At 33.5% G+C, this 15,065-nt stretch overlaps 1 protein-coding gene across 10 annotated transcripts in view; it reads right to left on the reverse strand.

The window, feature by feature from the left end:
• LOC6042865 (ankyrin-3) overlaps positions 1–15,065 on the reverse strand; it is a 171,190-nt gene that overhangs the window by 12,044 nt on the left and 144,081 nt on the right. For 8 of the 10 annotated variants that reach the window (XM_038254880.1, XM_038254883.1, XM_038254881.1 and 5 more), the window contains 2 exons: positions 13,365–13,676; positions 3,434–4,483 (listed from right to left, as the gene is read on the reverse strand). In XM_038254880.1, coding sequence (XP_038110808.1) covers positions 3,434–4,483; positions 13,365–13,676 — 1,362 coding nt within the window. The remainder of the gene's footprint in view (positions 1–3,433; positions 4,484–13,364; positions 13,677–15,065) is intronic. The other 2 variants (XM_038254888.1, XM_038254889.1) reach the window with 1 other exon arrangement.

Raw genomic sequence — 15,065 nt, forward strand, 5'->3', positions numbered from 1 at the left:
AGATTTTTAATATCTTAAATATTGAAATTAAGACTTCAAATTTAATTTTAAAGCAAATCGAAATTGTAAAAAAAAATTTAACTTTAAATTAAGTAAGTAAAAACGAATTAAGTGTATTTAATTTGAAAATTGTACAAAACATTGCAAAATTATTCACCAGTTAAAAATTGTCGGATTTTGGCGAATTCCCGACTTTTTTCCCGACTTTCCTGATTTCTCGTCTATAGTGGCAAAGGCAATCTTATGGGAAATTTTTTTTTATTTATCTTATGATCAAAATTTAGATTAAAATATGTTTTCTACCTGTATTGCGCAATTGAAAACTTTAAATGGTCGTATCTCAAAACAGCCCTATTTATTTTTTAAATTTGACCTCACCATTGTATTCCCCGGCCAATTTTACATAAGAATCACTTATCGACAGAAAGGAATATGTTTCGTTCCAGAGATATCTAATTTTAAAGTTTTGAGTATTTGTGATTACCTAAATTAGCTACACTCGCCGGATATGCTAGAAGCACTCGGGCGCGTTGATCAATAACTGCTACCTGGTTATTTATTGAAATAAGATTTCATCCCAAATAATCATTAGTTAATTAGTAGGAAACTGCTGTATAATCTTAAATTAAAAAAAAGTATACGGTGCATTTATGTGCTAGCCCACAGGACAGAGCAAGAATGACACGCAATACAGGGCAGAATGGAATTCACACAGAGCTAGCAGGAAATTGCAATTGATCTTGTAAGTAACACTTCTTAAGAAAAAGTGTACGATACATTATCGTGTTAAAAATAATGAATTAACATGAATTAAACTCTCGTGAAGCATGATTAAGGAGGAGGATTTCTGGAAAAAAAAGAAAGGCTTCATCCATAAAGTACGTCACGCTAAAATCAGCCAAAATTTACTCCTCCCCCTTTGTCACACTTTTCCTATACTTAAAACACTCAATGTCACACTTGCTCAGACCCTCCCTCCCCCCCTAGAGCGTGACATACTTTATGGATGACGCCAAAGTATAAAACTGAAAAATGTGAGAAAATCACAAAGATTAATTTGATTTATGATCTGATTAAGATCAAATTTTTTAGTTTCTTGTTTTTGATTTTTTTTGTTTGTCAATCATTTCGAAATCTTGGAAGACGATGCAGCTGTGTCCACATGTATCAGAAAAATATGTTTTTGTTTTTGAAATTAAATGTATCAGAATTGAAAAAAATTATCAATTATTCAGATGAAACTGGCTCACAATATAAAAAATCGGTTTTATATGATCAATCTTTCAAACCGTATGGCAGATTTTGAAGTTTTTGCTGAATGGCACTATTTTGCTACCGCACATGGAAACCCATGAGAATTATTTCATCTACTACAGCCAGCTCTACATTTATTCTTGCTTTAAATAAAAGAAGAAATTAGGAATTAGGAAAATATGAAATTATATTATTTTCATATTTTTCCTAATGATATGAAAATGATAAAATTATATTGTAAAAACGCTGTAGCATTTGCAAATAAACATTAAAAGTTCAAAATTTACTTAATATGGTTCAAAGACACTGAGATCAGCAAAAACAATGCATTTAAAATTACCCAATAAATAATTCTTAAACAAAAAAAAGATTGTTCAAGGGATTAATTATCTCAAAATCGTATAAAAAAATAAAAATAATTCATCATACAGAACACCAGGTAGTAATTGGGTACTAAAGCCCTATGTAAATTTTTATGTACAACGGTAAAAAACACGATTAAAAACCATTTCTGATCACTTTTTTCATTTTAATGCAAAATTTTTTCTTGACAAGACAACATTTTTTAGATGGATCAACTATGGTCCCCTTGGAACGAGCTGTCAAGTAGGAGCTTTTCTGTCAAGAAGGACCGCGAGGTTAATTTTTCGAAATTGATTTAAAAATCCATTTTAAACTCTTTGTGGTCGTACAAAGGGTCATTTTACTCAGAAAAATAACCTTCATCGCTGTAAACAATAATATCAGCAATCTAAGCTTCATTTTAGGACCCAATTATTGATCAACGCGCCCAAGTGCTTCTAACATATGCGGCGAGTGTAGCTAATTTAGGTAATCACAAATACTCAAAACTTTAAAATTCGATATCTCTGGAACGAAACATATTCCTTTCTGTCGATAAGTGATTCTTATGTAAAATTGGCCGGGGAATACAATGGTGAGGTCAAATTTAAAAAAATAAATAGGGCTGTTTTGAGATACGGCCATTTAAAGTTTTCAATTGCGCAATACAGGTAGAAAACATATTTTAATCTAAATTTTGACCACGGAAATGGATTCTACGTCCAATTTCCTTCAAAATTGAGTCTAAGACCGACCCTCTAAGATTTGCGGTTCCTGAGTTATCGTCGTTTGAAGATAGGGGTTTTGCTCAAAAATCGCCAAAAAGTCGATTTTTTGGGAGGGTACAAAAATGGAGGGGGTGGTCCGATTTGGATGAAATTCGGGATTTTTGCATGTTTTGATAGTCTCAACAGCTCTGCCAAATTTGAGCAGAATCGGAGATGGTAATTTTCAAGTGCTGTTCCGCTTCGGGTGGAATGACCCATATAGAAAATGCCAAAATCTCAATAAAGCTATTTTTTCAACATTTTTATTATTAAAACCGCTGTAACTTCGCAAGGATTGGACTTAGGACAATGCAGACTTTTATGTAAAATTGTCTGGAGAATCGATTCCCACTATCGGTTTTTGAAAATTTTGGCGTCAAAACAGTTTTAGTAAATGATTTTTGTACCATGGCTTGTAATTTCAATTTTTATATTTTTTTTATTTCCCCCCCTGGCCAGAGTTGAAGGACATAAACTTCAAAAAAATATTTTATCGAAAAAATCGCAAACTCATATACAAGTTTTGGGACAGTTCGAGAGAAATTGAATCGATTCCGTCTTTGCTATGTAGCGACAATGCTTTTTCGGAAGTTGTTTCTTTGTGTATGTTTTCCATAATTGAAGCTGTTTAATTTAGTTAAAAAAGCAGCTTATTATACCGAAACCATATAAGCTTTTGAATTTCATTTTCGAGTAAATATTGATTAGTAGGTCTCTTAAATACCCAGGTGAGAGAAGAACCGAAACATCGATGGAGATAACCAAAACGTTAAAAGGGTAAAACTTAATCTAGAAACCAAAGTTAGACAGTTTGGAAAGAAAAGGCGAAAACCAAAGAAAGTAAAAGAGAGCATAAAAAGCGGCTGTTTTGTACAATAAAACAGATTCAGGAACTGAATCTCGCGAGATTTCCCGCGATCTTTTTCGAGAGTTTTTTTTAATGGATTTATGACAGAGAACCTAACACCGGGGGTAGTAAAATGGTCGCGTGAGGATTTTTAAAGGTTGGGAAAGAAAGAGAGAGAGAGAGAGAGAGAGAGACAGACTAGAGTCATCTGGGATGAAGTTACCTGTTTCATCGTCATCACTGAGTTCGCCACCAGTTTCGTGCAGTGCGACGTCCGATCCGCTCGAACAGCTTGCGGTACCTTCGGTGGCGCCGGGTTGCGTGATCAGGATCGACGGCGTTGTGCACTCCGGAACGGTTGGGTTCAGGGCCAGATCTCGGCGCCGATGCTGTTCGTCACTTCCGATGAGTCTTTCCTCGTCTTCCGAGCTGCTCGTTCCACCGATGATGAACTTTTGCGGGGAATCGTCGTCATCGTCCTGCGGCGAGGACTGATCGATCACACTCGATCGCCGATCGTCGTCGTCCGTTTCCAGCTCGTAGTCGTAGTGTTCCTCGGTTATGATCACCAGATTGCTGTTGTCGTCCTCGTCCGTCAAGTTCTGTTCCTTCTCCATCTTGGCGTAATTCTCCGGCGAGGTTTGCACGAAGATGAACTCATCGATATCGCCCGAGTAGTCGGCCGCCACTTCGGAGATGTTGTTGTCCGACGAGATCATCACGATCTGTTCGGCCTTCTGCTGATCCTCGCCCGGCGTCGAGAAGGACTTTTCAAACATCCGATCTACCCGAAGTGACGCCGGTGAGGTCGGTTCCATCTTGTCCAAGCTGTACCTCCGATCGTTCGAGACGTCCTCCAAATTCACCGACGAGATCTCCTTCGTCACGACTTCAACCTCCTGATCGGCGGCCGTCGCCGACGCCGTCGGTGTCACCTCCCACTCAATATCTTCGACGGTGGGCCTCTGCGCGAGCTGCTTGTTGATCTTGATGTTCACCTTGGAGTGCTTCTTGATCGTCTTCACCTTGCCGCTCTTGTCCGTCTCCAGGTCCAGCTGTTCAAAGTCCTCCGAATCATCATCCCCATCCCCTTCCTCCTCCTCCACTTCCTCGTCGCTTCCGACCGCCTCAAAGGACGGCTTTTGTACCGTAATCCGGTGGACAACCGGTTCCTGAATCGCCTCCTGATCCTCAAACTCATCGTCATCTCCGGTCGTGTCGTGCTCGGCGATCGCGGCCTGGATGATCTGCGACACGTCCTCAACGATGGGTTCTGGACGATCGGACATACGAACGAAAACGGGGTGCAGATATGATTTTTGATTTGTTGCGGGGAGTTCGTGCGAGTGTCGTCGAGTTCGGATCGGGTTGAGATGAGAACGCAAGCGGTTGGTTGGTTGGTGGGTTCGGACGATTTGTGTTTGTGGTGGTGGTGTTTGGTGGGTGGTTTTCGGGGTTTTCCGAAAGGTTCGATTTTTGATTAGTATACAAAAAAGATGACAATTCAAGACATGATTAGAGGGGAGCGATCGCGCAGTGGTGGCAGTGGGGTTCCGGTAGATCGGATTGGTTGTTTGGGCATTTTGGATCATTAGTTCGTTCATACGAGTCTTCATAAAATACAATTAGCAGCTGTTCATACAAATGGTATGTAGCATAGTTTTCAGAAATATTGAAAATGCACTACAATCAAACGTCATTTCTTAAAGTATGTACCTAACACTAAATTTGCAAACGAAAGGTTCTTAACATTTTTCCGTTGGAGCGTACCGTTTCAAGTTAGAGCCATTCGAGGGTTAATTTCAGGTAGGGGAAGGTGGGGCAAGACGACCATAAGGCAGTAATTTTTACAACTTTTATTATTTCCAGTATGAGGAATTGTTGCTAGCAATGCAATTAGCTGATTCTACTACTACATAACCGCCAAAACGACGTAAACGCCACCGGGCATAAGATTGAATAAAGTTTAAAAAAACCTTTGTTTTCTTATAATATTTGGAAAGTCAAAATAAAGCTTAGGGTTCGTTTTAAGGCTCATTTTATCAAAATGCAATTTTTCCTAGATCACTAGTGTCCCTACCAGCGACTTGAACCTATTGTAAAGTATGATTTAACTTTTGTTTATTTTTGTTGAGAGCTTTTAAAAAATCATGTTCAGGTGGGGCAAGTGTATCATATGGATTTTTAGTATGGTAAAAATTACGAATTGCTGCAACAACATATTTTACTGTGAAATAAACACATAAAAGTACTTAAAACTGATGAACAATTGTTAAAAAATTGTCCATTCAAAATATAGTGATATCAGGAAAATTGACTATTTATCATCTAAGTAATAATAAAAAAACGATCAAATTTTCAGTAAAATATTATTTTTTTAATCTAAAACTGAAAGAAACGTTTCAAATACATTCTAATCTGATGTATCTAAGTGATAACAGTTCAATTGTTAGCAAATTAACATGTCGTTTCATGCATTGTTCCTCTTGCCCAAACGGGTTGTTCGTCTTGCCCCACTAGTTGAGTAGAACGTACGGAAAATCAAAAATTTTAAAATCAATTTTTTACATAAAAAAACTGGATTTAAAAAAAACTTTTTCAATCAGAGTCTCAGTCAAGACCTGGAATAAGATGATTATAAAAAAATCCGACAGATTTTTTAACGTTTTTAATGGGCTATAACGAGCATTTCCTTAGCTTGTTACAATTGCCCCACTTTCCCCTACATTGGTATAATTTAGATTAAAAAAAAAATGAAATATCGACAATTTTTTGTGGTAATATTTGCAAGGAATGATTACTGTTGAGCAGTTCTCTAGGATTTCGGTCATTCGATTTTTTTTGTATTTTTTAATCCAACTGAAACTTTTTTGGTGCCTTCGGTATGCCCAAAGAAGCCATTTTGCATCATTAGTTTGTCCATATAATTTTCCATACAAATTTGGCAGCTGTCCATACAAAAATGATGTATGAAAATTCAAAAATCTGTATCTTTTGAAGGAATTTTTGATCGATTTGGTGTCTTCGGCAAAGTTGTAGGTATGGATACGGACTACACTGGAAAAAATAATACACGGTAAAAAAATTTGGTGATTTTTTTATTTAACTTTTTATCACTAAAACTTGATTTACAAAAAAACACTATTTTTAATTTTTTTTATTTTTTGATATGTTTTAGAAGACATAAAATGCCAACTTTTCAGAAATTTCCAAGTTGTGCAAAAAATCATTGACCGAGTTATGAATTTTTTAATCAATACTGATTTTTTCAAAAAATCGAAATTTTGGTCGTAAAAATTTTTCAACTTCATTTTTCGATGTAAAATTAAATTTGCAATCAAAAAGTAAATACTTTAGTGAATTTTTGATAAAGTGCACCGTTTTCAAGTTATAGCCATATTTAAGTGACTTTTTTGAAAATAGTCGCAGTTTTTCATTTTTTAAAATTAGTGCACATATTTGTCCAGTTTTGAAAAAAATATTTTTGAAAAGCTGAGAAAATTCTCTATATTTTGCTTATTCGGACTTTGTTGATACGACCTTTAGTTGCTGAGATATTGCAATGCAAAGGTTTAAAAACAGGAAAATTGATGTTTTCTAAGTCTCACCCAAACAACCCTCCATTTTCTATCGTCAATATCTTAGCAACTAATGGTCCGATTTTCAATGTTAATATATGAAACATTTGTGAAATTTTCCGATCTTTTCGAAAAAAATATTTTCGGAATTTTCAAATCAAGACTAACATTTCAAAAAGGCCAAACATTCAATATTACGCCCTTTTAAAATGTTAGTCTTGATTTGAAAATTTTGAAAATATTTTTTTCGAAAAGATCGGAAAATTTCACAATTGTTTCATATATTAACATTGAAAATCGGACCATTAGTTGCTGAGATATTGACGATAGAAAATGGTGGGTTGTTTGGGTGAAACAGAAAACATCAATTTTCCTGTTTTTAAACCTTTGCATTGCAATATCTCAGCGACTAAAGGTCGTATCAACAAAGTCCGAATAAGCAAAATATAGAGAATTTTCTCAGCTTTTCAAAAATATTTTTTTCAAAACTGGGCAAACATGTGCACTAATTTTAAAAAATGAAAAACTGCGACTATTTTCAAAAAAGTCACTTAAATATGGCTATAACTGGAAAACGGTGCACTTTATCAAAAATTCACTGAAGTACTTTTTGATTGCAAATTTGATTTTACATCGAAAAATGAAGTTGAAAAATTTTTACGACCAAAATTTCGATTTTTTGAAAAAATCAGTATTGATTAAAAAATTCATAACTCGGTCAGTGATTTTTTGCACAACCTGGAAATTTCTGAGAAGTTGGCATTTTATGCCTTCTAAAACATATCAAAAAATAAAAAAAATTAAAAATAGTGTTTTTTTGTAAATCAAGTTTTAGTGATAAAGTTAAATAAAAAATCACCAATTTTTTTACCGTGTATTATTTTTCCAGTGTAGTCCGTATCCATACCTACAACTTTGCCGAAGACACCAAATCGATCAAAAATTCCTTCAAAAGATACAGATTTTTGAATTTTCATACATCATTTTTGTATGGACAGCTGCCGAATTTGTATGGAAAATTATATGGACAAACTAATGATGCAAAATGGCTTCTTTGGGCATACCGAAGGCACCAAAAAAGTTTCAGTCGGATTAAAAAATACAAAAATTAAAATTGAAGAAAAAAGACCGATTTCGTAGAGAATTGCTCTGTTGTTAAATACAGTTGAGAATAATAAAATTTTCTGATTTTTCTCACTTGGCTTTCACAAGGTGAAGCCGTTGATCATTTTCGAAGAAAATTAATCATCACTATAAAAAATTGTGTATTAAATTCAATTTCAGCACCAAAAGGAATCAGCATGTGCCGGTTGTTGCCTTCTTGGAGCGACTGAAGGAATTTTGATCTAAATCAATTGTGTTTCAAAATTTATATACTTTTGTGGCTCAGTCATTGACGTCCTAGTTGGCAATCATTGATTAATGACGATTTCCATAACTTAACAAGGAATGGGATAATCGTTACCAAAAGGAATCAGCATGTCTAGGGCACTGTTCTAAACAACTTATTGGAGGAATTTTGTCAAAATATTGAAAGCGACGCAAAATTTATATCTTTGAAGGAAAAATCTTGACAATGATGGAAGTCTTCACGTTAAACTGATGATAGCTTGGCGACTATCGGGCCGATTTTCAATGTTCAAAACTTAACTTTTTGCATTTTTTTGCAATATTTTGAAAAATACTATTTTAAAAACTTAAGCAATACATTTAACAATGACTTATAATACAAACTATGGTAAAAATTATTTGGCAATTTCGCTATTCTTAATTCTTATTTTTTTAAACTATATCAAATAAAATTTAAACAAAGTGCACATTTTGATATTGTTATAATTTAAGAGTTATTTTTTGTATAGAACGTGAAAGTTATGACCATGTCCTGAGAAAAAAAAACTGGTAAAAGAGGGTTTTTACGGTCCGACCGTCAGATTTAGACTTTTCAGAACGAAAAAAAAAACATTTTTAAAATTTAACTTTCTATCACTTAAAGTTGATTCCCCAAAATATTTATTTTTTATTTTTGAGATTTTCAATATATTTTAGGGGACGAAAAAATGAGTTGTTTCCAAGTTAAAGGCAATTGAAGGTATTTTTTCGAACAAAAAACAGTTTTTCTTTGCAATAAAAAAAAATGTTGACGAAAAAGTACTTCTGAAAAAATGGGTTCTTAGATACGGTTTCTAAAGATATAAATTTTGTGAAAAGTTAGTTTTTCTCAGACTCACCCCTTATTTACAAACTTGCGATTTTCCGTAAATTATTGGTTTGATTTTCAATGTTAAAAAATGTTTTTTTTTACCCTTTTTAATAAAAATTATTTATCCAAAATAAGTGTTTTAACCTATGAGCAATTCCATGTCAAATAGGGAATCGGTTGTACCCGACCCTCTCCGATTTCAATGAAATTGTGTAGACATGTTATCCTAGGCATAAGCCATTTTTGTGTATATGGAGCCAGTAACACTCGATAATGGCATTTTAGAAGGGCGTACGTGTATTCAATATTTTTGTATTTCGTAATTTAAATATTGCTGTATCTTGAAGCCGTTGCATCGTATCAAAAAGTGTTCAAAGACTAACTTGTAGGAAATTTGACGGGCTTTCCGAAAAAATACACTGAAAGAAAAATACACTCCACTTTTATGAGATTTTTTGATTTTTAAGTTTGAAAGTTAAATTTTAAGGTGAGCCCACGATTTTTTTTCGCTCAAAGTTTTTGTGAAAATAGCCTAAGATGTTACAAAAAGACTCACGAAAAATGCAGAATGGAGCAACTCACCTAAAAAAATACAAAAATCATTTACTGAAACTGTTTTTTTGAAAAGTGCTCTAAACGTCAAAATTTTCAAAAGCCGAATACGGGAATCGATTTTCCAGACAATTTTACATAAAAGTGTCCATATTGACCATTGTCCTAAGTCCAATCCTTGTGAAGTTACAGCGATTTTAAAAATAAAAATGTTGAAAAAATAGGTTTTTTGATGGTTTTTGACAATTTCTATATGACGGACTTGATTTTTCAGTTTTGAAAATATTTTTACCAAAAAGCTCGTCCAATTTCCCATAAGTTTGTCTTTGACCACATTACAATTGGATGTATGGGCTTACAGATGTAAGCCAATTTATTATCCAGGTTACTTTACTACACTGAAAAAATGTTATGTTTGAATTATGGGCAATGTAATTGAAATGTGGTCAAAGACAAACTTATGGGAAATCGGACGAGCTTTCCGGTAAAAATATTTTCGAAACTGAAAAATCAAGTCCGTCATATAGAAATTGCCAAAAACCATAAAAAACCCTATTTTTTCAACATTTTTATTTTTAAAACCGCTGTAACTTCACAAGGTTTGGACTTAGGACAATGGTCAATATGAAGACTTTTATGCAAAATTGTCTGGAAAATCGATTCCCGTATTCGGCTTTTGAAAATTTTGACGTTTAGAGCACTTTTCAAAAAAAAAAGTTTCAGTAAATGATTTTGGTATTTTTTTAGGTGAGTTGCTCCATCCTGCATTTTTTGTGAGTCTTTTTGTAACATCTTAGGCTATTTTCACAAAAATTTTGAACGAAAAAAAATCGTGGGCTCACCTTGAAATTTAACTTTTAAACTTAAAAATCAAAAAATCTCATAAAAGTGGAGTTTTTTTTCTTTCAGTGTATTTTTTTCGGAAAGCCCGTCAAATTTCCTACAAGTTAGTCTTTGACCACTTTTTTGATACGATGCAACAGCTTCGAGATACAGCAATATTTAAATTACGAAATACAAAAATATTGAAAACACGTACGCCCTTCTAAAATGTCATTATCGAGTGTTACTGGCTCCATATACACAAAAATGGCTTATATATGCCTAGGATAACATGTCTACAAAGTTTCATTGAAATCGGAGAGGGTCGAGAGAAAAGTACCTAAAAATTCCTGTTTTGGGCTGGAATTGCTCCTATTCAAAAAGTTACTTTGGATTCTAAAAACAATAAAGTGAGTTTAATTGAAAAAAGCAGAAAATTTTTAAAATGTAACAGAACCAGCATCAAAAAATCAAACCAACAGTGTTAGAAATAACACGTTGGGTTATTAAGTCAAAAATTATGATTTTAAAGTAAATAACACTGAGAAAAACTAATTTTTCACAATATTTAAACTTGAAGAGACTGTTTCTTAGCAAGCAGACGTCCGAACAACAATTTCAAGTAATTATAATCGTAGGAAAAATGTTCAGCTTTTCGAAAAAATTACTATTTATTAATTTAAATATATATTAAAAAAATAAAAACCAAAAATACCTAAATATATTTTTTTATTTAGTTAGATAATATTTTCGTTTTTATTCAAAAATCATTTTTTTTCTGAAAATCATAATTCCGTTGCCAGGTCTGGTGCAAAAGATGCCTTTTTTTGTTCCCCAAAACATATAGTTTCTCGAAATCTCGGAATCTAAGAAATTAGAAAAAAATTGGGATTCAACTTTTTTTCCCTTTTTTGAAAAGTTCAAATCGTACAACTTCGCCTAAGACATTCATTAGACAATCCCTCTTCATTTTTTTTTCCCGAATACAGTCCAGACTCGATTATCCGAAGGCCTCAGAAAAATTTCACTACGGATAATCGAAACTTCGGATAATCGTGTCTGGACTGTATTCGGCATAAAAAATTGAAGAGAGATTTTCTGATGAATGTCTTAGGCGAAGTTGTACGGATATTCGAATCACGAAAAAATAATTTCGTTGTCGAGCTTGGAAATTATCTCTAGACAACGCTAAATTTTTTTAAAAATTTTTAATCCAAGATGGTGGCCAAAATGGCGATGATGCAATATTGAAAAAATGCATTTTATTTTTAATAGGCAATCAACAACCCAAATTTGACTAAAATTGGGTCGTAGAATTCAATTTTTATGTCAAAAACAAGAAAATGAATCGAATCGATTATCCGAAGTCCCATGCAAACCTTCGGATAATCGAGGCTTCGAATAATGGAGTCTGGACTGTATCAAAACGATGTAAAATTGCTTAACATTGCTTTGCCTTAGGAAGTGCCTGGACAAAGTTCAGTTCAATTAAAAATAAAATTAAACATCTCTTTGATGACTATTGTTCAATCATTTGAAATGATACATTTAATAATGAAACATTGAAAACATTTTTAGTCGAATAATTTTTTTAACAGACGTAATTTTGTAAACATTGGTAATGGTTTCAATAGCTGATAAGGGAGCGTTCTTTTATTACGCGACGCATTGTTTTTTATTTTTTCGGCACTTTCCGAGAAATGTTGTTCAGCTTCAATTATAGACTTTTTAGTTCATGGTTGCTTAGTTATTTTTCATCAAATCCTGCTCCAAATCGAACCCCAACTGCTACAACGCGCAATCGCGACCCTGCCACACACGAACAAATCAAATCAGTTATGATATGCGGTGTATGATTATTGTGTTTGTGTGTAGCTGCGGCTTATGGTGATGAGCGGGCATCATCACAAGAGAAAACAGAACAGTTTGGTTTGTTTTTTTTAGAGGAAACCGAAGAAACAGATGTAGAGAAACAAGAAAACAAACATAAAACGAAAAAAACAGAAAACCAATTCAAAGACGGAAGAACTGTGCAACCTAATTGTGAATAATAGACCTTTTTGAGTGAAACTTTTGATTTTAGAGACCCACAACCCAGCCAAATTTGTGTAGAGTGGAAAATTTTGAGAGAGGCACATTTATCCCAGATATTTGTTTCCTTATTTTTTTAGAAGTATTTTGAGGTATATTTTACATAAATAGGGTTCTATCGAGATTTTGTACAACTTTTTTGAGTTTCTATTTACCTTCAGAACAGGAGTAAGGGGATAAAGAATTTCCTATAAACTACGATATATTTCGTAATAAAATTTCACAACTATATAGAAGTCCTATACAAACGTTTTGATTATATTGTTTTAAACCAAAATATAGTACTATTCTTTAGGTTATTTCTTTGAAGAAAGTTAGGACAGAATAGTTCACTTCACTAAAAACTCAAACTAAAGATTTGATTTGGTAAACGCAACGTAGTGCAAACTCGTTAAAAATGTAAACAAATAAAACTAAACTAAACAAATTTAAAGGGAAACTCTTGTTTCACGCACACAACGAAACTCAAATAAGTCACGCCTTCACAATCACACACACACAAACACTCACGAAACGATTGAATAACGAATGACAAATGAACGTGAAAGGAACGTTGCAAAACTAAACAAAACGTGAAACTTAGCAAGGAAAACAAAACTTAAACACAAAACATAAAACAAAACGAGAAGGGACTCAAAAACAAACTCAAAAAATAACTCCTAATTTTTGGCAGCGAGTTATAAAGAAACTATCAAACGAAAATAATAATTCAAAAAAGTAGTGTAAGAAAAGTTGTGAAAAAGATAGGAAAAAAGAGAAAGAGATACCGAGGAGAAAGAGAGGATAGAAAAAAGAGGAATAAAAACTAAAATTCCTCTAATCTCTCGGCAGTCATAATCGTCGTAAGGAGAAGTGAGTGAAAAAGTCGAAAAAAAAAAATTAAATAAAACCTCAACTTTGGCCACACTTACCCTGTTGCTGGATCTCCACTTCCGGTTCCGCCGCCGCACTAACCTGGACGGCGAATTCCGCCGGACTGGGTGGGGGCGTTCCACCGTCTCCGGTTGCGTCGTCCTTTCGGGCCGAGGAGGACTGGCCGCCAATGCCTAGGATTGCACTTTCCCGTCGGATCTGCTGGATCGCTTCGGTGTTGTCCGGCGAGGACGAGGACTGGGGGCTTGGGGGCGAGGCGGATGCCGGGTCCTGTTGGGTGACCACGGTGGTCACCGTCTTTTCGTCCCGTTCGTGCTCTTGCTTTTCTTCGGCCGGTTCGTGGGTTGAGTCTGGGGGAAATTATTTGTAATTAATAAGAGACATTTAAGAAATTTATCTATATAATCAATAATAATATAAGAAATTATTTGAAACATTCCTATAGTTTTTAGCTAGCTTTAATTTTATTGTGTTATTGTGTTTGCTTGCTTGCATAAAAAAATTGCTTATAATGTTCTTTGCTATGCTGGTTATGTTTGTAACATAACCACATAATTTTTTTTTCTAATCAAAATTAGAATATTAGGTTATCGTAAGTTAAAAAATAAATGCTGATCTTATTTATTACCTATTCTGAAACTTTACTCATTCAAGATTCTATCTCAGCAATTAGCCGTCCTATCAATAAAGCCCAAAGCAGAGGTTAGTTCAGAATTTGGTTTTTGCTTTTGTTAAAAACAAAGTTTAGATTTGAACAAAATATTTTCCTTAATAATTTTTTTTTCTGGAATTTTATGGACCAACTCGTAATTTAAGGTGAAAAAAAAAACATTTATGCAAAACGGCTTCTTGACGTTTGAAATGTTTATAAATGAAAAAAAAATAACTAAACTAAAGAAATTGTTAATTTAAAAAATAGGTTTCTAAAGTCGTATTTTACGGGAGCTTTATTTTATTACGTAACACAAAAATTGTAGTTTAATGTTTATGTTTTTATAAATATTTAATTTTTTTATGGTATTTGTTTATATTTCTCCGTATTTGATGTTTTTAACTCATATAAAACAATGTTTAAGGACTTCATAATCATAAAAATATGTTCTTACAAATGAAATCATGGAAAAAAGGAATTGTAATTTTTTTTATTTCAACTTAATTTTTCAACTGATTTTGGCAACTATCGATCCGATTTTTAATGTTGAAAAAACTTTCAAATTTTCAAATTACTAGGCTAAGTGATTTTTCACGCGAAAAAAAGGCAAATTTCACGAGGACCTTAATTTTAAAACAGAAAATTTCACGGTAATTTCGCGGAATGTGAAAACTGCTTAAATATCTCAGAAAATCTTAGGTTAAAGTTTTAGAAATTACTTGTCATGGTTCATTTTATGTTATTTTTCAAAAAAATTACAAAAAAAATCACTAAATTTGAACGTGAGGCAAAAAAACCAATTTCTAATTTCCAAAAAAAGTTTCCTCGTGGTTTATGGATGGGCCCAGTAAAAATATCATTTAGTGATTTTCACCTGACTATTCAAAATACTAAATTAAAAATCAATGGGCAAAAATAATTAAATCAATAACGAAAGATGCAAATTTTTATTCAATAGCAGAACAAAAAACCAATAAAGTGGTATTTTTACCTTCCACGGGATTTATCCACGGGACCATCCATAAACCACGTGGACACTTTAAGGGGGTATGGCGATTGTCCACGATCCATACAAAAAGTTTTTTTT

This window comes from Culex quinquefasciatus, chromosome 2 (genome assembly GCF_015732765.1).
Source record: "Culex quinquefasciatus strain JHB chromosome 2, VPISU_Cqui_1.0_pri_paternal, whole genome shotgun sequence".
Lineage (NCBI taxonomy): Eukaryota > Metazoa > Arthropoda > Insecta > Diptera > Culicidae > Culex > Culex quinquefasciatus.